At 56.0% G+C, this 23,926-nt stretch overlaps 1 protein-coding gene across 1 annotated transcript in view; it reads left to right on the top strand.

Moving 5' to 3' along the window:
* Positions 1-23,926, top strand: part of TRABD2B (TraB domain containing 2B) — a 203,551-nt gene that overhangs the window by 166,469 nt on the left and 13,156 nt on the right. The window contains exons 4-6 of the mRNA XM_044238186.1: positions 5,385-5,559; positions 19,836-19,926; positions 22,997-23,266. Coding sequence (XP_044094121.1) covers positions 5,385-5,559; positions 19,836-19,926; positions 22,997-23,266 — 536 coding nt within the window. The remainder of the gene's footprint in view (positions 1-5,384; positions 5,560-19,835; positions 19,927-22,996; positions 23,267-23,926) is intronic.

Genomic DNA, 23,926 nt, shown 5'->3' with positions numbered 1-23,926 from the left:
GTAATGACCTGTGTGGGCCCCAGGGCTTCCCCCACCCCCATGCCCTCGGCTCTCCCCTTACACACCGCTCAAGCTCTGTGGGCCTTCGGGCTCTTCCGTGGGCCCCCTTGCCATCCTTCACATTTCCCTTTCCCCAAGTGTCACCCTGGCTCATCCCCCCATCTGAACTCAGACACCATCATCTCAGGAAGGTGGGCCCCAACTCCCTGATCTAGAATTGCCGCCTGGCCCCCGCTCCCACACTCTCAGCCTCTTTACTATGCTCCACTCCCCCTCCAAGGTCTTTGTTGTCTTCTCATCAACTTACATATTTTGATTCACTGATAAGTGATTATTTATTGTTTGTTTCCCCACTCCAGTGTAAGCTCCCTGAGGCCAGGGATTTGCATCTGTTTGGTCCACCAGTATATTCTCCTTCACTAGGCCAGTGCCTGGCACAGGGCAGGACTCCGCAAATAGCTGCTGAATGAATGAATGAAATCGTTTATAAATACCAGGCCCAGTGCTATGAAAAGGAATATGGGGCGGTAGGGGACAGGGCAGCCAGAGAGAGCCACCCTCGTAGGGTGGGCAGGAGAGAAGAGGACATTCCATATGACTCCCAAGCGTGATCCTTGCTCCAAGGGAGGGTAGAGGGCGCCCCTGGAGCCTGCGGCAGGAGCAAGAGTTTAGATGGACTCAGGGTAAGAAGGAAGGATGCCTGCAAGGTGGGAGGTCAGGGAAGAACCTAACTTGGCCACGGGGAGGAGGTAAAGGAATGTTTCAACAGAGGCAAGACAGACCAGGAGCAGGGGTGTGAGTTTGGGCTGGAGGTGTAGCAGGGGACGGGGCCGAGAGGTTCTGTGTGCGCATGCCACCCTCTAGAGCCAGAGCTTCCTGAAGCAAGGGTGTGCCGCGCTTCCCTTGTCCCAAGGCCCAGTGCAGGGGCTGGCGCAGAGTGAGTGCCAGCGAACGGCTGTCCCGGAGAGCAAAGGTGGGTGTGTGTCATGCTCCATGCAGTGGAGACAGTGAAAGGAAGGTTGCAGGGAGCCTGCAGAGGAGGCTCAGGACTCTGAGAGCTCTGATTCCGACCTTCGTGTCCAAGAGCCCTGTGCCAGAGCCCCGCCCTGTGTCATTTGCCAGGAGGGAGGCTGGCGAGTTCGTGGCTGCGGGGACCTGGTCAGCACTCGGGATGGCCTGAGCATGAAGTAGCTGGGCTGGGGGCAGGGGTGAGGGCGACAGGGCCCCGCTGCAGCCGTGGCTGACATGGAGCTGAGAGAGGGAAGAGTGGGGTGACCTCAGGAGATAGCAAGCTCAGATTTACTTTGAGCCTGTGTCCAGAACCACTGATTTGTCTCTGACAGGTGAACTGCATTGGGGGTCCCCTGGCAGTGCCTGTCCTTGAAACAGGACAAGGGGTGCCGTTGGACTGGTCACTCAGGTTAGCATAGCAAACTGGGCGGCTCTCCCCCGGACCTCTGGGTACACAGGCAGAGTCTAGCCCCCAAGGGAGGGACTAGGCAGCCCTGCCCCCAGACACAGAAAAGCCTAGAGTTAGGGCAGCCAGGCTAAATCCAGGGCCACGTGCTGATGGAAAAGGGGTCCGGGTGACATGGGGCTGCCTCTGTTGCGGAAAGCCCCAAAAGCTGTGGGGAGCTGAGGACACACAGTCTGTAGGGGACCAGTCACCACCTGTAGGTAGGGAGGAAGTGGTGTTGGAGCGAGGCTTGAGAATGGAGTCTACCAGGCGGGGCCGAAGGGAGGGGCTGGCTGCCTGACTGGGTGGGGGGGGGGGAGTGGAGGGTCCTGAGGAACCATCTGCAGAGCAGGGGGCAGATCGTAGGGGACAGGGGGTGAAAATGCCTGCTGAGGGGCAGAAGCCCTGTAGTTCAAGTGGGAGAGGGATGTGGTCGGAAGGATGTCGCCAGCCACCGTGCAGACGATGGTCCAATGGTCTCTAGAGGCTGGGGCAGGATGGGGGCAGGGCCCAGGGTGGGGGACAGGCGTGGCTGCTTCTAATCTTGATCTCCCTTGCCTCCCCACCCCACCTTCTCACCTCTGGAAACGGCTCATGCCCCAACCATCCACAGCTCCCAGGTCATTTGCACCATCGATGCCCCACAACCACAGAGTGGCACAAAGGAAGCCTGTCTGGGCCCCCAGCCTGTGTTAGGTGGCAAGCAGCCATACACTCATCACTTTGGAGAGTGAAAGGTCAAATACAATTAAGGGTCAGAATAATTACCAGGCATGGGGAATCTACCTTAGCCATGAAACCGGATCATCCTGGACCAAACCGGACACACGGTTATCCAGGAGGTGCCTCTTCCCCGCGCCCACACCCCTCTCAAAGCATGGATCCCACGGTGACTCCCTCGCTGGGCAGTGAGCCTCTTCCAGGGAAACAGATCCCACCTGAGGGTGCTCTGGGACCCCTAGCCTGACACACGGCTAGACCCATGGAAGTTCGTGGAAGGTGTCTGTTGGATGGATGGACTGAAGAGAAGGGATGAGGCCCTTGAGGTCAGTGACGTCAGTAGACCCGAGCCCTTGACCACCACACCTGACCCTGTTCTGGTTGTGGGCCAGGGGAGCCTACACTGGAGTTCCTCCCCACGGCCCCACCCCAGCCCTGCCTGGCCTGTCCATCTCATCCTCCCACCTCGGACTCATGACTCTAGGAGACCCCAGGGACCTGACATGTCCTTTTCAAAATTCTATGGTGTATCCTGCACTTAAACGTGTCACGGGAGATTTAAGGCTCCTGACAAGTCTAATGACATCATTAATTTGTTTCCCTCCCAGCCTGGGCACAAACCCAAGTCCCATCCTTGGCATGGAGCCAGAGCCCATCAGCATGAAACATGCAGAGAATGTCAGCCAGCTGCCGGGCAGTCCCAGAAACCCCAGTGGCTAGCCTGACTCCGTCATGGCTTTGACATTGAACTTTCTGGTTCTTGTCCTTGTGCAATTTTTTTAGCTCCCTAAGGAATGAATGGAGATTCATCTTTTCACAAATGCACATTCATGGTCAGGAAGCAGAGGAGGAAGAGCCTCTGCCGGGACCCTTGGCAGAAGGGAAGGAAAGCAGGATGCTTCCTTCATGGCTCTCTGATGATTCTGAAGGCTTCTATTTGTCATCTCTATCTCTACCCCCTGCCCAAGGCCACCCTTCACTGTAGCCTCTGCCATCATAGGGGGGAAAATGATGAAGCCAGCTCCATCCCCCAGGCTCGTTGTACAAAGCTGACATTCAGTCAAGACTTTCTTTGTGCTCTGCACTGTGCTAATAAGCACTTTCCAAAACTGAGCTTATTTAATTCCTACAACAACATAGATTACTCCCATGTTACCAATTTGGACACGGAGTCTCAGACAGCACAAGTAACTTGCTAGCTCTAGAGAGGCAACCCAACTGGTAAGCGGTGAAAGAAGGATCCTATCCCAAGTTGCCCTGGCTGTCTGACTCCAGGACTTGCCTTCATCACCACCTACTGCCTCTCGGCTCGTTCCTTCGGGCATTCATTCACTGATGGAACAAATGTTTATTTTCTGGTGCAATATCATCCCACATTCTCTCTCATACCTGAGGAACAGAAAGGGCCCTGCTTCCGGAAATAACCCTTCTGAGCCACAACTCCTCCCCCATTCAGGAGCCTTTCCTGGAGCTGCATCACGTCCAAATGTGGCCTGCTTTGTCAAGGCTGCCAATCATCCCTTCCATTATTGGCGGAAGGGGTAAGAAGAGTGCTATTCCTTCATTTATCCATTTGCCCAGCACCAACTCTGACGGGGTACCAATCTCTGATTGAGTACTGGCAGGGCTGCTGCATACAGCTGTGCAGGTTGTGCACTGAGTAAGTTTAGGTTTCATCAGTCCTATCATGGCCTTGTCTTCCCAGAACAGTGAATCAGGCCCTTATGGCAGAGAAGCCCCTCACCTCCCACTCTGGGGAGCACCCTGGTGCTTGGCCAGTAGATATCAGAGACAGATGTCCAGGCCCTATCCAAATCCCTGAAGCTTCAGCCTCTGCTGACGTCTCCATTTTCCTCAGAAGGAGTGTTGACAACTTGTCAGTGGCTCTAAAAGCCATGTGGCCGGGCCTCATGACCCTTGGGACCTAATCCCTACAGGTCTTTAGTCTCGTCCTGCCAGACTATCCACCTAGCTAGCCCATCAGGCAGCGAGGCCTTGTGTTCTGTGCATTAGCCTGAGTTGATGAAGAGAGAAATGGAAGAGGAGACTCCAGATGGAAGACATCCTGTGCACTAGAGCTTGGAAGGTGAAATGACAGTGAAGGGTTATGGGAAATAGAGAGGATGTTCTGACCCATGCCTCATCTCTTCCATGGCCTATGGCTTCTTCTCAGACTCCACCGACCACTGGAGGCCACAGTGCTGGGACACCTGGACCTGACCTCTAAGACAGGAAGACAAAATGCTGGGAATGGAGGAATCTAGGAGGAGGCAACACAGTGAGGAGCGACAGCATGACTTAATGTTCAAGGTTCCAGAAATGTTTCTGGGCACCTACTGTGTATCAGGCACTGGAGGCCCAGGAGTGACAAGAGCCCTGTCCCTAGACTCAAAGAGCTCTCTGCCTAGTTCAGTAACATGTCAGTGACACTTGCCCCCGGCCACAGAACTGGGTGTGGACAGTGGGTGCAGAGCTGATAAATGTGGAAAGTTCCAAGCCTGGTTGTGGAATAAACCATCATTTGGGGAGGCAGCTGTGGTCCTGGATTTGACGTTTTTAAGAAGGGATGGAGGGATTTGGTTCTGCCCTGGGAATTTGTGGAGCTGGAGATGGAGAGATGGTAGTGGCCAACCAGGGCTCAGACACTGGGGAAAATGCAGGCTGCGACCTCTCCTGTCATCTCTGTGGGCCGGGCTAAACCTAGCCCATGATAGCACCCACCATCTCACCTAATCCCCATCTTACGCATGAGGAAACTAGAGCTCAGAAGAGTTAAGTAACTTGGCCAAAGTCACACAGCGTCAGAACCAGGCCTGAATCCAGGTCAGTGCAATCCTGTACCCTGTGACCTTTCTGCTAAGTTGACCTCCCCACCTACCCACTGGCCCGAATTCCTTGCACACCAGGCTGGGTGCTGAAGGGAGGACAGTGAAGGAGCCAAGAGTCATTTGGCCTCCTGGGCCCTCTGCATTCTGGAAGTGGAGGGTCACCAAGGCAGAGAGAGACACAGGAGTCATACCTCCTTGTGCTGCCACCTCACCAACCGTGTGACTTTGCACACGTCTCTGGATCTTTCCATTCTCACTTTCTTCATTTGTATAGTCCATTCCAGGGCCCATTTAAGAAATGTAAGTGCCCTGCTCTGCTGGGCTATGTGCCTCTGCCGTGCCCCGGGAGAACTGAGGGCATTTCTGTCTTGCCTTTGCAGCTGCCCAGCTTCATCAACACCACCCTCCCGCCACATGAGCAGGTGACAGCCCAGGAGATCGACAGCTACTTCCGCCACGAGCTCATCTACAAGAGGAACGAGAGGATGGGAAAGAGGGTCATGGCACTTCTGCAGGAGAATGAAGATAAGATCTGCTTCTTCGCCTTCGGAGCAGGTGTGGGCCCGAGTGGGGGAGGAATGATTTGCAGAGTCTGTAAGGGCTGGGAGATGTTGTAGACTGTTTCCTGACCTCTCCTTCCTGAGGGAAAGTGTGGAAGTTCAGAATGGAGCAGAAGAAGCCACATAGCCCACTCCTCCTGTGTCTAGCCAAGGGTTCTTTCTAATAGGCCTCGTGGGCAAGAAGGGTGACCCTGCCAGGGCCAGGACAGCTTCTGGGGCCCCTTCGTGGCCATAAGAAGGCAGCGAGGTGGGCGTGGACCTTCCTCACTACGGATTATGTGGGGGCATGTTCCATGCCAATACAGGTCTCATGTATGAGAGCCCATCCTGCAGAGCCAGGGCCAAGCCTGGGAGCGCCACGGGGCCCAATGGAGAGAGGCGGGCCCCAGCACCCCATGGCCCGGCTCCACGGCCTGGTCCAGCCCCCTCTGGGTTGTGAGACCTTGGCACAATACCATCAAGGGCACAAGCCCCTCCTCTATGAGTGGGCAGTGATAGCAATGACTATGTGATGAACTAAAAATCTCTATCCTGTGGAAGAGTTACAAAGATTAGTGGTAATGTTTCAGTAACCTAGTAGCAAGAACTCAGAATGGCAGCTGGCTTCACCATCACCGCCAGCATCAGGACAGGTAATAGACCCTTCATCATCCCACCATGGGCCATGAGCTTGATGCTTCTCCTGGGGGCTCTGGCCTCTCTGTGCAAAGGGAAGTACAAGGCTTGCTGCTCCCCCGACCCTGTCTCCCCTTCCCTCCTCTCCCTCAATCCTTCCTTGCTTGTAGCTATCTCTCGTGATGACAGCAATGTCTATGATGGGGCCAGTGGATGGCATTTGCCTCCTTTATCAGTCAGCTTTGGCTCCAGAGCCACAGGATAGAAACGTCTGTCTTGCTTACATGGGCGCAAACCGCCTCCTGCTGCGTGACAGTGGGGGGGGTGGCACCATGTCTGGGGGAAGGGGGTGGTGAGCCCTCACGGCTGCTGCCTCTCCGCCCTCCTCCCCTGGCCCCTGGCCTGTGCTGCACCTGCCCACTCCGGCCATGCGTCCCTGTAGCCCTGGTCGGTCCCAATTCTGCCATGGGAGGTCTGCCTCCCCGGCCCCACCATTCAACTCGGTACACATCAAGGGGAGAGCCAGGGTCCTCTGACTGTGCCTGTGCTCCCTCTCTGTGGTCCTCAGCATGGGGGAGTCTTGTGGGACAGTGTCTGTGAGGCATACCTGCAACTGGACAGAACCAGTCCCGGCTCATGGTGGAGCACGACCATGACCTGTTGTGGCCTGTGGCCGGTCCCTTCCCCTCTGACAGCCTTAGTGAACTCATCTGAACAGAAGGATTCAAAAGCACAGGGGCCATTGGTGATTCCAAGAGCTATCTGAACAGTTTTCAGAGAAGAGAGGGGTTCCTATAGGGGTGTCTAAAGAAGCCAGCTGGAGCAAGACCTTGACTGACCACTTGGAGAGGGGAAGGCTACCCTCTAGGTGCAGGATACCTACTGGGGACCTGGCATGAGCCAGGACAGCTTTGGGGATTAGGAGGGGAGTAAGTGCACCCCAACACACCCTGTCACCATCCAGCTGCCCTCTAGTCCTCCCTCCGTGGGCATCTGGGCTGTGCTCCTGCTCGGAATGGTCCTCCACTGACTAAAAAGGGGAGCCATTCTGAGCCCAGCCAGCCTTTTGGCTTCTCTCTAGGCATAGGAAGGGCCCGCTGATGAGCCTGATCCCTGAGGGAAGCCAGCATTCCACATGGCCCACCCGAGTGGTAGAACCTCCTGCCCCATCTCTCCCACGGCCCAAGACCAGACCTACCCAGGGTCTGAGCCTGGCCCTTCCCTGTGAGTGAGGGAACAGAGAAGGCTTGGAGATGAAAATCACAGCAATGCGGGCAGTCTTGGGCACTAGCCTGCTTCTGAAACCCAAGTCCACAGAGACACAAATGTGCCCTCAAGCACTCGGCCAGCACGCAGCCACCATGCCCATGTCCAGTTTGTTCCCCATTTCTGCAAACCAGCTGGCCCCTGGATGGTCCTGTGGACAGGCCACCAAAAAGACTCACATCCATCCACTCTTTCCATCCCCATCGCCACTGTCCCGGGCCAAGCCTCCATCAGCTCCAGGCTCCTGGCTCCAGCTCCACCTTCACCGCCTCCAGGCTGCTCCCCGCCTAGCAGAGCCAGCGGCTGCTGCTGGCTTTGGCTCCCACCCTGCCTTGAGCTCCTGGAGGGCTCCCACCACGTGATCACTCTGGGGTTTCAGTAGCATATAACAGGTCTCAAGCTTGATGAGCGTGTAAAAGAATGAATGAGGGAAGGAATGAGCACATGAATGAACGTTGACCAGATCCTTCCCTCCTGGTCTCATCTGGGCCCAGTGGACACGAGAGCTGTAAAGTCAGGCTCTCAGAGGCCTGCTGTCCAAGGATAAGCCCAGAACCACGTGCAGATCTTGCTGGCAGCTGCCCCCTGGAGGCTCAGCCCGTCCTGAGACAATGGTCTGAGAATTTGAAGGCTGGAGGCAGCCTCCAAGCTCAAGCCTGCCCACCTTGTCAGAGCCCCAGACCGACGGAGGGCGCTTCAGGCCAAGATCTGGGTGAACCTCACAGCAAGTCAGGGAGAGAGCCAGGACTGGACCCTGGGCCCAGGAGCTGTGCTCCAGGAGCTCTGTTCTCATGTGCAGTCAGGGAGCCCGCTGTACAGACCTGTATTGGCATGGAACATGCCCCCACATAATCCGTAGTGAGGAAGGTCCACGCCCACCTCGCTGCCTTCTTATGGCCATAACTCCCAAGCCCCACACCCTAGGGCAAGCCTGACTGCCGAGCAGGCTGGGTCCCAGCGCTCAGGCAGCGTGCACCTGCAGATGGCCGGCAGACACAGCCCATCTGCTCTACATGCTCCTGTCTGGGCACCTCTGCGGTCCCATCTCAGGCCTTCCTCAGCCCACCTCTGCTCCAGAATCCCCTCCTGGAAGCCCCCAGCGCAGACTGGGGTCTCCAGAGCAGATGGCGGTCAGCCACCCCCTCTCCCTTCTGCTCCAGAGACATTCGGTACAAAGAGTAAGAGGTTTGGTGTGGGGAGGCTTGGGGGTCAAGGGGGGCTCTGCCATTGTAGACACCAGGAAAGCCATTTCCTCTCTAAGGGCCTCAGTCTCTCAAGTGCAAAATGGGGATAATACACCTGCCTCATCAGACTGTGCTAAATATGTTCACTTTAGATCACAGGGTTAACATTCTCTACAGCAGTTTGGGGGAGGGGGTCTTTATAATAAAAACTCCTACTGTGTGCCAGCCCCCCTGCAGGCTCTGACGTTATATTACCTTTGTGATCACAATAACACTATGAGATGGGCCTTATCATACTCGTTTTGCAAATGAAAACTAAGTCCTGGAGAGGAAGAATGGCTTCCTCCAGGCCATGCACGCAGACCTTCAACTTGAACCCTGGCTTCTAGGGTCCCAGTCCCAGCCGTTTCAGAAATGTGGGCAGTTTTGTAGGAAGGGTATCCTTGTATCTGGCCCACTCCACAGAAGAGTGGTCTTCTTGGTGTCGGTGATGTTTCTGTAGCAAGGTACCATCTGACTCTTGGAGAGCTTCTTCAGTGGCAACTGGGGTGTGAACGTGTGTGACAATTCTGACCAGGCCTGGGTGACATCTAGGGGCCCAGACGGAAGCCCTGCCTCTCCAGGAGGTGTCTGTGGTCAGTGTGGAAACCCAGATGTTCTAGAATGACCTAAGCCACTGCCATCGGGAGGAATGCCAGCCCAGGGGGAGAGAAGGCCTGATTCTCGACTATCAGGCTCAAGGTCAAGCTGAACCTGCTGGGCCCCCACAGATCTCATGCAGGTTCTTAGATTTCTTGGGTTTCTTCTACTCTATAAATAACTTTGAAAAAATAGGTACTAGGTGGTAACTTTTTATTAACTATATTTATTCAATTTACAGGCTTAGGTGGTAAGTTTTTATTAACTATATTTATTCAATTTACAAGCTTATCTAATCTAAGATGATCTTCTTTCTACCATGTTGGAAGTTGAACATCTTTTGCTTTAAAAAACAAAACAAAACAAAATGTTGGTGATACAAGGCAAAGGGAGCTCTCAGAGCCTTTACTTGACAAAGTAGTACCAGAAAAAGCTGGTAACTATATTGTTTCCCTACACACCCTGCTTTTCTTACAGTGGGGCAGAATGGAGCATGTCTGAAACATGATGTAAAGAATGCCATAGGAGCGTTGAGGCTGCTCAGTGAGGAAAATTACTAACCCGGGCTTCTGAGACGGCAGGAAGGGTGGAATCAGAGCTCAGGTAGAGGGTCTGGCCCTGGGTAGAGAAGGGCATTTCCTCACCTGTAATTGAAGGAGGGAGGAGGCCAGCAGATGGGTGATTTGCTAGTGGAAAAGTCACCTGATGGCTTTCTAATCAGAGCTCCTCTCTAGAGAGGGTAAAGGCATCTGCAGAGAAAGAGGCAGCAAGGGGAAGGTTCTTGGTTTAAAGAGAGAGCATTGGGCCTAAATGCAAGTGAGACTGGCTATAAGGAGTGGCATGGACAGGAAGTTAAACAGACCAAATCGCCCAGAATCAAGTTCATTCCCTTTAGTCACACGGTACCTCCTGGGCCCCGGGCCCCAGAAGGATAGGAAGGTCTCAGTCCCAAGCAATAAAAGAAGATTACAATGTTGTCCCTAGCACCAGGGAACTGGGCCTTCTCGAGATCTGTTAATTTATCAGCTAATCCTGGAACCTGGAATGGATCGAGTAACAGGAGCTGGCAGAGCTGGGCTGGAGCTACAGACCAGACTCAAAGGTGGACCAGAAAACCACTAGAGCCCACTCATCTCAAACTCTGAAGCCAGTGCTTACCGTACATTCCAGAGCCCTGAAGGGCTGTAATCTGAATATGGTTCTACCTGCTGGCCTTCCGAAGCCCTCTGACACCCCACATCCTCTCATCCTAGCCTTCTCACGTTCTAGTAGAGTTTGCCTCAGTCACTCCTGGATTCGTGGGAGGGTTTTGGAGCTAAGAGCTTCCAGCCCATGGAGAGTGCTCCCTGAGGGCTGTGGCCACCTGCCCCCACGAGCAGCGGAAGTCCCCTCGGCAGAAAGCATGCTCAGGCAGGCGGTGGGAGCGGCAGAGACTTTGGTGCTGCGGCTGCTGCCCGAGTGCCCGCCCGCCCGGCCCCCGCCAGCCTCTCTCTCTCTCCGCAGCCCAAGCACCACAAGCCCACACTCAGCGGCAGGCTGAGGGGCCAGAACACAGAAGCCGAGGGGTGGTGCAGGCCCCAGCGTGAGAGCAGGGCTGGAAGCCCGGCGTCCCGGAACACCCGTCATATCTTTCTTGTAAAGAACAGCGGCCGCAGCTCCCTACAAAGGGGCACGATCCTGACTGAAGGACATTCATAGGACCTTTATGTTCTCCATTCCCCTTGGAGGGAGACAGGATGGTATTTATCATCCCATTGGGCAGACAGGTAAATCGAGGTACAGATGGGAAGTGAGAGACACAGACCTGGAGTGAACTGATGGTCACGCTGATAGGCCATTCCTATCGATGGCCAGTCCCCGCCCTGCCCAGAAAAGATCCAGCTGCTGCTTGGCTGTCTGTGCTGCAGACTGTGCCCCGCTCCTCTCCTGCCTGGCCTTTCCACCAACTCCTCTCTAGGCTCCCACAGCCCTGTAGGATTTCCTTATCACAGCCTGGCTTGTGCCGAGCTCCTTTGTCATCTCCCAGTCTAGGAGGGAAGGTAAGACAGAGAAGGCTTCCCAGAGGAGGTAAGAACCAGTTAAAATTTTCCTGATGCTGGTCCAGCTGCATCATCCCCACAGTCCTCAGGACAATATCCACAGCCGCCTCCCTCCCGCCGGGGTTCTCCACTCGGCAGCCTCAGGAACAGAACTCATGGCTGAGTACAGAAGAACAGCCATGTCCCCCTGGAGGGCCCTCCTTCACCTTGGAAATGAGGGACGCTGCAAACAGGCAGCACACACCCAGCCGTTTTCTCCTCACGCAGGGGCACGCCCATGGCCTGCCACACTCCCCACACTGGAACATGAGGCCACAGCATCCGGAAGTGTTTCAGAATTTCCAACGGCTCTTCAAAGGGCGCTGCTCCCCACCACGCTCACATCTGGCAGCTGGCACGCCTGCTCCGGGCTGTGATCCTTGGCCAGAGTCACCCTTCCTGTTTCAGCCCAGAGCAGCCAGCCAGGCAGAGAAACATCCATCTGCTAGCTCGTCCCTCATGGGAGCCACCTCTGCCCTCTGGGATGGGGGAGAGGAAGGAATGGAGGACGCATGCCCCAGGCTGGATCTGTCAGGGAGCCGGGATTCATGGAACATTGGCCATGGGCTCGGCACTCTTGCGGGACCGCATAGGGAAGGCAGAAGAAGAAAGTGGCCCCCTTTAAGAGCACGGGCTTTGGAGCCAGACTGCCTGACCTAGAAGCCTAGCGCTTCTCCTTAGAGGAAGTGGCCCGGGCAGACCAGGTGCTTCACTTCCTGACATCAGATTTCTCCTCCCAAAAATGAGCCTGAGAGTCAGGGGTCTGGTCCTTGGACTGCTCAGTGCCTGGGGCAGTGCCGTCTCTGGATAAATGGGAGCCCTCGGTGTTATTAATGCTTCTGCGTCCTGGTTCCTCAGAGCCCATAGTCCCCCAAGGATAGGACTCCCCTGACCCAGGAGAGAGCAGGGCCATCCAGGGAGAAGGAGGAGGCAGAGGAGGCAGCCATCTCCATCCTCCAAGGACTCAGATGAACAGGGCGCAGAGACCCCTAAAGCCGGCTCAGCTCCAGTCAACGGTGAGGCTCAGGAGCAGGTTGGCCAGCAGGGAGCTCTCCTGGGTCCCGGCTGCTACCTTGGCCACAGTGAGTCCCAGACTGGGCACCACCCCCTGCAGCCACAGAACCCCTCACAGGCTCTGTCTCCGGGGCTCTCCCCCAGGGCCTCACCGTGACCTCAAACAGCTCTGCATAGTGTTTGCTTGGGTCTAGAGTGGTGTCAGACCCCAGGAGGAAAGGCCGCCTTGTCTGACCCATTCAGGACCCCTAGGGCCTGGCACGTGCCTGACATGTAGGAGGTCCCTGAAAGGGCTTGTGGCTCCAGGCCCTCAGGGTAAAAACCTCCAGCACTTATGCCCTCACGGATAGGGTGGGGTACATGGAGGAGACTTCCTCACATCTAAATAGGGTTAATTGAAAGACGATCTGCTCCAAAGAGAATGAAAAAGCTCAAACCCTGGGGATTTTAGAAGAACCAAGAGGATTGGTGTGGAGGGATGGGCCTGGTGGGGGATGCGGGGCGTGCTTCTACAAGGACAGACACAACTGGGGGAGGTCGTGAATGGGACCCCAAACCGGGCGATTGTCAGACAGGTGTCAGAGGCCCAGAAGCAGCTTCAGCCCTAGAGGGAGGCTACGCTGTGCCAGGGAGCCCCTGCCTCAGCAGCTGCCCCCAGAAGTGCCCTTTAAACAGACGCACTCCAAGCCATGAACGGGCTCAGGCCAAACCCAGTTCTGCTGCCTTCTCTCTGTGTGATGCTGGGCAAGTTCTGCTGGCCTCAGAAACATCACAATGAGGTCAAGCGACACTATAAATCAAAGTGTCCAGTTCTGCCTGAGTTCTGGAGAGACGGGAGGTGGGGTTGTTTTTCTTGGTATTTGTATCCATCCTCCCATTATTTAACAGCAGAGCTAAGCTGACCAGCTGAAGGCTCAGGGCTCTTTGTTTCTGACGTCCTGGGTTCTGGCAGCTTCCAGAGAAGAGCAGATGATAAAGGGGGCAGAATCGGGTTCCACCTGGATTTGCCCAGCTCCCCAGAGGGTATCTGAACCCCCTCTGAGCAGGCCTGACAAGCACTCAGTGACTCTCTACTTACATACCTCCAGGGATGGGGCCCTCACTCCCACACAGAGCTGGACAGTTGTCTGAGAGAGTGTTTTATGGGCCCCGCTGAAACCTGGCCCCTTAGTCTTGTGCTGCCATGATCCAGAATCCCATAGCTTGCCCCACTTTCCTGACCCTCACCGTGCCCCACCATCCCCTTTCACTTCACATTCCAACAACCTGGAACCCTGGGTAGTGAGCTGCACAGCCATGCTCTTCTTCCGTTTGTGCCCACAGAAGTGCTAAGTACCGTCGTGAAGGCCCTTCCTTCAGCCCCATAGCCCCTGGCGGGGCTCCCTCACTGCAGGGCTCTCCCTGCCACATAAGGCTGTGCATGCCTGTCCCCCGAGCCCCGCCCTGGACTGCGATCTCCTCTGGGGTGGGGACCATGTGTCTCAGCTCCGGGACAAGACTGGGTGCAGGGGACACATCATCTCAGTCCTTCCTGAGCTAAAAACGCCCCCGCCCTGCCCTGGCTGGCCCAGCAGGAGAAAGGAAACCCAATTCTGCCAGTTTCCCAGGCAGACCTTCCTTGGGAGATCAGAAGCCCCAGGATACCCCCAGTTGTCCGTCCATCCCCAGGTCCCTCCATCCAGCCCTTCTGTCACACTTCCGCAGGAAAACAAACACCTCCGTCACTTGGCATCCGGCTGGCTAATCCTGGCAGTTGGATTAGCATTTGAAAGTTTCCCTTGCATTAATTTCAGACAGAACATAAATATGAGCTTGGGATCCCTCTTCCAGGAGGAGAAAACTGGAAACCCAGCGTGCTCACTGGAGAGAAAACATGTGTGCTGGCCGAGGGGAGCCTATGTTACTTTGGAGCCATTGTGGGAACATCTGGTTCTCCCCCTCTGCACGCCCCCCCAACACTATCTTGAAATTACCCTGTTAATTGGCCCGTTCTTCTTGCTGAGCTTTTCTCTCCAATCTGGTGAACTCTGAAAGGACACACATTGCTGACAGTTCCCGGCCCCCCAAATGCGAACTCGGAATCCTTCGCAGAAGCTAAGACCTCAGAGCAAATGTACTAGAACGTGCAGTGAACTAGGACATGGCTGGATAGAAGTCAGAGCTTGGCATTTTACCAGTTGTGTGATCTAGGGCAAGTCCTTTCCTCTCTCTGAGCTCTAGTTTCCACATCTATAAGCGGTGGGGTACCTCAAAAGGTTGCCACAAGGCTGAAATGAAATGACGTTCGAGAAGCACCCAGGAGACTCACCGAGTAGGAGTTTGTGCTTAGGTTATCCAGTGATGGACTTCTAGAGCTGGAAAGACCCAGGAGACCATGGAAGGCAACGGAGGCACAGAGAGGGGAAGGAAACTGCCTGAGGTCACACAGCCCTTTAGCTGCGGAGCCAGGTTTTCTGTCCTAACCCCACAACAGGGTTTTTTGCTCTGCTCTACCATGCCTTCCCATGTCGGGAGGCTACCAGGCTGGAGCCAGCTGAGTGAGGGGTAGAGACTAGATCCAGCCTCTGTTCTGTTTGCTGAGCTTGGTGCCCTGGCACAGGCCTGCTTATACCTGGAAGAAGGGGAGTCTTTTCTCTGCACTAAAATATGATGGGGCTGTGCCCACTGGGAGCAGGACGCCTTCCCTGTTTCTATATGAATGTCCTCTAAGTGGTACTCTGACTTGTGGGGTCCAGGAGACAATCACCAAATGAGCCCCACCATTTGTAAGACCTATGATCCTTCTGCCCCACAACCATGTATGTCTCCTCCTGGCTACAGGGGTCCCTCCTCCAGGAAGCTTTCCGTGATATCCTCGGGAGATGAGTCTCTCCACCGCCGTGCCCTGTGTTTTCATTTCTGGGTTCTTTTTCTCTTCTCTCTTTTCCTCTCTATCTCTGTCTCTTTATATCTCTGCCCTGTTTTTGTCTTTTTCTATCTCTTGCTTTCCATTTCAGTGTCTATCCTTTTCTCTCTCTCCCTCCCACTGTCTCTAAGTCTCTTACAGCCTGTCTCCCAGCCCCTCTCTCCCCCTCTCATCTGTCTGTCTTCTCTCTGTTTCCTTGTGTCCTGGCACTCTCTCCCTCTCCTGGGAGACACTCCTGGGAGTGTCTCTTTTCTCTCTCAGCCCCTCTGTTGTCTCCTCTCCCCTAGTCTCTGTCTCTGTCGTTCTGTCGCTCTGTGTGCCCCACCCCTCACTGTCCTGCCTCCCTTCCCTCCTCTCCTCGTCCATGTAGCCTCAGCAGATGAAATGGAACCGACCTTCCTGCAGAGAGCTGGCCAGGAAACAGCTGTCAGTACTGGAAGGAGCAGCTGAGCAGTGGCCAGGAGACCCCAGGAGCCTGGGCAAGCCCGCAGGCTAAGCCTCAACATTGGGGCCCCTTTGGAAACTTTCCACACCTTCCCTGCAGGTTTCAGGATGGGCGTGGTGATGTTTTCGGGATTTGTGACCTTGGAGGCAAGCCTAGGCCCTGTCTGCCAGCCTCCGGGGACAGCACGCACCAAGCCCTGATTCGGGCTGGTGTGAGCTCCTGGGATTGGTGGAATCTGCGGGAGCATCACCAAGAGGCGGGGCAGGGGCTACAAGGGAGGGGGATCTGTGAGTTCAGGTCTCCTGGGGATAAGATGAGATCAGGGCAAGGATATGGAGTAACAGGTTTTGTCATTCATTCATTCATTCAACAAACATTCATGAAGCCACCACTGTATGCCAGACTTGGGCTTAGCCCTGAGGCCAAGGATGAGTCAGATGTGGCTCCTTCCCTCGAAAAACTCAGTCTCCCCTCAAATGGCTTGTTGAGAATGCATTCTGATGGGCATCTCTGGGGGTGGGGTGGGTGGGAAGATCATTCCTGCTGCAGAGAGAGAGCAAGGAAGGCCATTCTGCAGTGACTCAGGCAGAAGCTGATGGGGACCTGAGCTGAGCTGGCCAAGCATGGATAGGAGAGAGAAATCAGAGGGCCTCTGGTCACTCATTGGGTGAGGAGGGCGAGGAAAAGTCAAGCCAGAGCCCATCTGAGTTGGATAACAGAGCTCAGTTGAGACACATCCCAGGAGGGGAGGGTGAGCTAGGTTTTGTAGGCTGTGGAGGCTGTCAGGTACAGACGTCCGATAGGCTGCGGGACAGACAGGTCTGGGTGAGGACAGTAGTTCCAGAGTGGTCCACACTGCATGGTGATTGACACCATCATGTGGATGATTTGTCCACAGATTGTGGGGAAGCAGAAGGCTATGGACATGATTCCTGGGGCCCCCACATTTACTGAACAGGAGAAGGGGGACACGGGGCAGTGACAGGGCTACAAAGAGAAGCAGGACAGCACCATGTCGTGGGGTCCTATGAAGCCAAACCCAGAGAGGGAAGGGCTGGGGCCGCACTGGGAGCACAGGCTCAGGAATGGGTGGCTGGTGTGTGTTATCCTGGGGCAGGGATTCACAGGGAGGGCGCCCCCTGGAGCTGTGCAGGAGCTGCCTCTTGTAGGGGGCAGGCAATGGGAGACTCTGGTCTCTCTGCCTTGCAGGGAAGGAAGTGAAGGCAGGCGTGGCTTAGAGAAGTAAAGATGGGATTTGCAAAAATCATTGCTGATGGCTTCCAACTAGTTTCTCAAAGTATCTGGAGTCTTCTGTTCAGGCAGGGTCTGGAGCTGCTGAGGCTGAGGACATGGATGGGGCACTGACTGGACCCCGAAACGCTGTCAGGCAGCTCTCGGGATCCAGCTGGAGCTCTGTACGGCTTGGGCCTTTCCGAGCACCACCTCCCTCAGCATCAGGAATGCTCCTCTTGGAGTGGGTAGCACAGCTTGGTAAATATTCACCACGGCTCCTATGCAGCTGGAGGCAGCCTGCTCTTGAAATCCTCTGGGCGGACCACTGCTGGGCCTGGAGGCCCTCGCCTTTAAAGGGTCTCCATGGAGGCATGGAAGGAATGGCCTTTGCTGCCGGGAGTAAATTCCAAGAACTGTTGGCAGGGAGCTCCTACAACCCATTTGCCAAAGGCCACCATGCCCAGACTCCCTTCCAGCTCCGTCACACTCGGGGACCAGGCAACAGTGGGCAGGACTCTGTGCTCCCCACACCAAGGACTAGCTTAGCTCATCACTCAAGAGTGCACGCTGGGCTTCTCCAAAGAACTGTCACTCCTCCTGCCTCATCAGGACCTCACCAGCCCCCGAAGGGATGCATGGCCATTTGACACTCAGGAAAACGGGCTAGGGGCAAGGAAGCCACTTGGCTCAGGAGACGCATAGCCATGGCTAGGAGATTGGGTCTCTGTCCTTAACAGGACTGGGTTAAGCCCAGGGTCCTGGGAGGGTCTGCTCATGTCTGTGTTGTCTGCGTGTCTTCTACACTCGGCTTCTCGAATGAACCTCAGTTATCCCCTAACCTTCCACGTACTATTTCCCCTGTCGGGAACACCCCCTCACCCTATGCCCAACTCTCGTCCTCACCTGGCTAATTCTTATCCCACCCTTCAGCTATCACTGCCTCCTCCAGGAAGTCTTCCCTGACTTGAGGTTGTGCTTCCCTCAGCATAGTACTTAGCCCCAGTCAAAAGACCTTGATTCTGAGACCAAGTGCCTGGAACAGGCCCCTGTCTCTTCACCACTGACTAGCACTAGAGATCCACTGGCTCAGTGCATGTCAGATTAATGAACTGAATCAGTAAAGAAAGGGGAGGAGGGGGAATACATTTTGGTCGGGTTCTCCGGGGTCAAACAAAAGCTTTCCCTAGAGAGTCTGAGAGCCAGGGGAGCCCATGGATCCCTCCCTTGTACAGAGATGTTAAGAGCTTTTGCGCATAATGGATTTGCCTGAGGTCTCAGAGGAGGTGAGGCGGGTCCTGGACTAGACGCCAGGTCTCTCATTCCCAGACCAGTGGTCTCTCGCAGTGATCCCAAGGTGGACTTCAGGAACAGGGGTGGGCCAGTGCAAGAGAGCAGAAGCCGGCCCAGAGGTGTGCAGGGGGGCAGCGGAGGGGGTAGGCTCCACCCTCCGTCCACCGCTCTGCCTCACCCCCTCTGTGCCGGATTCTCTCCGGTCCCGCCCAGCTTGTCCACTGTCTGCTCTCTTCAGACCTCCCCGGGGCTGTCAGCGCGCTGACCTTCCTGCTTCCCACCTGTCACCACCTGTCACAGGCGATTAGACTAATGGCACAGGGATTTCCCCCCAGGTTCTGGGCTGAATGGGGAGCTGAGGGGAACGTGCCGCCCATGGGAGTGGGGCCGCAGGGCAGGCACACGGGCTAGGAAGCAACAAGGGGTCACTGCCACTCTGCCCACATCTAACAGGTGGGGAGATCGAGGCCCAGGTAGGACGAGGGGCTGGCCAGGGTGCTGACTCCCATCACTTAGCCTTCTGAGGACCCTTCCTCACCGGAACCTGGGAGAACCTTGGCTGTTGCCAGACTTCATGCCCGCGTCCTGCTGAAGGAGACCATTTTCTGGGCTCATCTGGGGCTGTGTCTCTCTGCATTCTGAGCCACCAGCAACAGGGCTGGCCTCAGAGCAAGTGCACCATAAACGTTTGTTGAATGAATGCTTAATGGATTGGGGTGAGGATACCAGCACCCCACCACCACCAGGAGCCACCTCGGCAGTGTTCGGCTCCCGCTTTAGACCCCTTTTGTGCCCCCGCTGCTGTCTGCTGGACCTGCAGCCATTGCAACCATGCGTTGCTCTCTCCTTCCCCAGAATCTGACACCTGGTGAGTTTTCTGGGCCACTCAGGGCCTGGATTGCAATGTGTGGTTCACAGAGGCTGGATAGAAGGTGAATGAATGAATCCACGAAGGTCTCTACCCTGTGGAGCGTTGTGGGGAGACAGACATGAACACAGAGAACCCACTCCCGTGCTAAGGAATGGGTCCTCAAACTGTTGGTGGAACTCACGAAGAAGAGCCACAGACCTGTTGAGGGCCGGAGGGCTTCTTGGAGGAGGTTTCTCCAAGCTGGGCCTTGCATGACCCCTTTCGGCCGCTCATTTCTGTTGCTTGTCTTACATGGGCTGAATTCACTTTACTTTTCTGGTATAAAACTGTGTGGCGGCCACAGCTGGTGCTTGGGTCCTGTGCACGGAGACTGTTGCAGGTCATTACCATCTGAGTCTGGGGTCAGCCTCAGGGTACGAGGCACAGCGAGGCCACTTGAAACACTTGTGACCTTTGCCACAACGCCAACCACTGTTCCAGCTGTCCTCCCACTATCCCAGCAGGGAATGCTACCATCATTCCCTTTACAGAGGGGAGCCCACGGAAACTGGGGCCCGGGGACATATGACGGGTAAGGGCAGAGCCAGGATTTGGACCCATGCCAAGGTGGCACCGGGACAACATCCAGACACACTGTGCTGTCTTGGGTATAGGTGGTCCCTGGCCTAAGGGGTCCCCAGTGGCTGGTGACTTGGCATGTGGCTGAGTCCACTCTGACTCTTGTGTTCTAGGTCATTTCCTGGGAAACAACACAGTCATCGATGTCCTTCGGCAGGCAGGGCTGGAAGTGGAGCACACACCGGCAGGGCAGACCATCCACAGGTGAGAAACTCAGGCATCTGCGGGGTATGGGCCTGGCAGGCCTGCTGCCGCCACCACGAAGCCCACCGAAGCCTGTGGAGCATGGCTGGGCTGCATCCTGTCCTCCTGTTTGGCTTGCGGGGCAAGTTGTGAAGAAGCCTCGTAGGGACCCACTGTGACTGGGCAGCCAGGAGTGCAGGGGCTGGGCTGGAGGTGAGGGGACTGGGAAGGAAGCTGCCATGCTATCTTGGCAGCCTGGGAGGTGAGGTTGGGGGATACGGCAGTGGGAATGGGAGGAACGTTAGATCCTGAGAGATGCTCAAGACTTAGAGCCTGGTTGGGGTGGGGTGGGGGAAGGACTCTGCAGGACACCTGGGGTGCTGCCTCGAGTACCGGGGGATGCCCAGCCCCACCCACACCTGTTCCTCACCTTCCTCTGACCACACCTCTTGGCTGTGCCCCCCTACCTGTGACTTTTCCATCAGGACATACCTTCTCCACTCAAATAGCCATCACTGGGCATCTGAGGGGTTCCTGTCCCTACCCTAGGTTGGGGGTCCCCTGGGCCCACTTGTGGTCCACAGTGCCAGGGCAGGCATGACAGGGTGTCAGCCCACACTGGGCAGCTCTGGGGGAGGCAATGACAGCATCCTCAAACTTGGGAATTCCCTGCAGCCTGTGCCCCAATCGTATTGCCGGAACCTTCCTCACTAGACAACAAAGGCGACCACAGTGCAGTTTCAACCCCTGTCTCTGACGTGACATGAGCCAGGGTCAGAAAGAAGCTTGAAAAATCATAGCAAACATTTATCGATGGTTCACTGTACACCAGGCTCTCAGCGTTTCTAGCTCATTCAATCCTCTCAAAAGCTCAATGAGTTAGGAACTAGAGTATCCCCTCCTTAAAAGTGAGGAACTGGAGGCCCAGAGAGGTGAAGTCACTTGCAGAGGGATACACAGCTCATGGTAATGGCAGTCTGGCTCTAGACCCTCCCTAAACTCCTAACCACTCCCTGTCCCCTCTCTGGGGACTGGAGGTGGGCTGGGGGCAGGGGTGCTCAGGAATGACTGAGGCTTTGCTCCTTGCTCTGCAGAAATGAGGCTTGGACCCCTAGCCCCCCAGAGCTTTGAGCCTCTGGTCTCCTAGCTCTGGGCCAATGCTCACCGCTGTCTCCATGGCACTTCTAGAGGACCTTAAAAACTCCCTCGTATTGGACTCCTTCCTCCTCTGATCACCTGAGTCAAGCTCATGACACTGTTCTTCCTGAACATTTGAGTGCAGCACAAAGCGGTCTGCCCTGGGCCAGCGCAGGGGTGTGCTCGAGGAGCGAGGGACCCAAGGCAGCCTTGGGGACAAGGCATTCCGCACGCTCCCCTTCACAGCCCCAAGGACTTCATCCGAGGCTCATTGTGTCTGTCCAGGCCAGGCAGGGTGGGCAGACAGGCCGGGGAGGCTGCCTCTGCTCCTATTCATCTCAGAGCCCAGGCATTAGAGGAAGCCCCACCCCCACCCCGCCTCTCCCGCCTGCCTGCCTGGCCCTGCTCCGAGAGCTCTCAGGCTGAGCCTCCAGCACACGCTGAAATCCTGCGGGTGGGGTGAGGGGCCGGGATGCTGAGGAGGCCCCAACAATAAAAGCCATCATCGGCCACAGGTGCTTCCTGGATCCATCTTTTTGTCCTCCTGTTTTGAATTATCTGCCTAGCAGCTGCAGCATCTCCTGAACCCTGGGAATCTGGGCTTGCCGTGGGGGCTGGGGACAGACAGGCTGAGCCGATGGCCTTCTCTCCTTCAAGGAGGGAGAAGCCCTTCACCCCATCGTGCTTGCGGGACTGGAGGAAGAGGACAGGCTGTGTGCCGCCTCAGGTGTCACTGGGCCTTTCTAGTTCCCCACGCCACGTCCGGCCTCCTGCCAGGGCCTGATGTCCTCCAGAGGAAGTCCATTCGGGCCCCAGAGAGGAACGAATAAAAGGGAGAGGAGCAGACGATGTTCCCGGGCTGAGAGACCTGTGTAGGTAGCGCTGTATGGAATGGGAATTCCACGACCACACGTCTAATCAGTGTTTCAGTGCCCACTACAGCCAAGTCCCTTTGCCGGCAGGCCAGGTGTAAAGAAATGCTTGTTAGGGGTCGGGCACTGTGTTAGGACCTCAGCTCATTCATCCGTGCGACAAGCTTAGGAAGTAAGTGGGAATAGGACTACTCCCATCTCGCGGCTCTCCGCTGCTCCTCGGCCTCACAACCTGTACACTGCAGAGCAGGATGTGAACCCGCGTCTGTGTGACCTCTAGCTGGAGCTCTAACTTGCTGAACACTGTCCTGCCTCCCCGGAAGGTGTTCAGGAAGTAGATGATGAATGCACGGATGGGGGGCTGGATGAACGACACCAGCAACCATGTTAGTATTTAATAATACTTAACGACTCATGTTCATTACTAAAGCATTTCAGCTATTAACTACGGGCCAGTCACTGTTCTAAGGGCTTTGCCCGGGTTCACTTATGAAATCCGCATGATGTCCCGCAGAAGCGTGGGCTGTGGCATCCTCGTTTTGCAGAGCAGGAGAACGAGGCACAGCGCGGTTAGTCACTTGCCCCAAGACCCTCAGCCTGACTTTGTGGAATGACAGACCCTGACGAAGGTCAGATATGCCTCCCCCCCCCCCCAGAGACCTGCCCACGGCTCACCCCTCCCCTCCCAAGAGTCTGGGCTCAAACATCACCAGGCAGTGGCCAGATCCTCCTGCATGCCAAGCGCCCTCCACCTCCATGCTCCCTCTCCTGCCCCCCTCAGGGGCTCTCACCATCTGCCGTCCTCACTGTCCATCTTCCGCTTCGAAGTGCGAGCTCAGAATGGACAGGAACCCAGTTTGGACTGTTCTTGCCCAATCCCTAAAAGAGTGCCCAGCGTCTGGAGTCCCTCAATGAAAGGAGTCAGAGCTCCATCTCCCAACACCAGATACTCTCGCTGGGTGCAGCAGGGGCACCCAGCTTCTTCTCCTGTGGTGACAGCCTTCCCACTGGGTGCCATTCCCTGTTGCGCATGAGCGACATGGTCCCACATGTGCACCTCACGTGCTCTTGCCTGTTTCCAGCCCCGCTGCCCGGAGCCCTGAGCCCCCACCCGAGAGGACCTCGGCGAGTCCGGCCCCAGCCACCCCTGCCGCCGCTGTCCCTGCAGCCCCCTCCGCAACCCCCACCGTCCCGCCTGAGGAGGAGGACCCGGCCCTGTCCCCACACCTCCTGCTCCCCGACAGCCTCAGCCAGCTGGAGGAGTTTGGGCGGCAGAAGAAGTGGCACAAGAGGCAGAACAAGCAGCAGAGGCCACGGCAGTTCAATGACCTGTGGGTTCGCCTTGAGGACAGGTGAGCAGGGACGGGGCGGGCCGTCCGGGGCTGGCCACCTCTCCTGCCGGCCTCACACACACACACCCCTGCCCCAGGGCCACAGCCCCTCTCCTCCCTGGGTGCTGCTCAGAGGAAGTGGGCCAGGTGGGCACTTGAGCGGAAACTTCTGGGGAGAGCTTGACACTCCCTGACCCCTGTTCACAAAGCCTCCTACTGTTCATCCAGCAGGGCCTACAGAGCATGCTTACATCTGATTTTTCATTTTTAGTCGCAAAATGAGAGGAAGTACAATTTTCTCCATTTTAAAGATGAGGAAACAGAAATCTAAGGTGCATTGGCCAAAAGTCTGCTTTGCCTTTAGCTTCCCTGGATGCAGCTGGGGTGCAAAACAGGCTCTGTTTGTCCCACGGGCCACACGGTGACACTAGGAGAGAACAACGCAGCCTGGCTCCATGGAAAGGTTGTGAGCTCCCTGTCCCTGGAAGATCTGAGTGGCCAGCACCCAGTGGGACCCCTTGCAGAGGGTCCCACTCTGCAAGAAAGAGATGGCAGGGGCTGACCACTGCCCTTATGGCTGTGGGTTCCATCTCGGGAGAGGATGGCATTCATGGTGCACGGCCGTGAGCATGGGCAGGTGCAGAGATCATCCTACTATGCTAGTAGTACCTGCCTGTCCCC

Source organism: Neovison vison, chromosome 2 (genome assembly GCF_020171115.1).
Source record: "Neovison vison isolate M4711 chromosome 2, ASM_NN_V1, whole genome shotgun sequence".
Taxonomy (NCBI): Eukaryota; Metazoa; Chordata; class Mammalia; order Carnivora; family Mustelidae; genus Neogale; species Neogale vison.
This window is presented reverse-complemented; position numbering and strand designations above follow the sequence as displayed.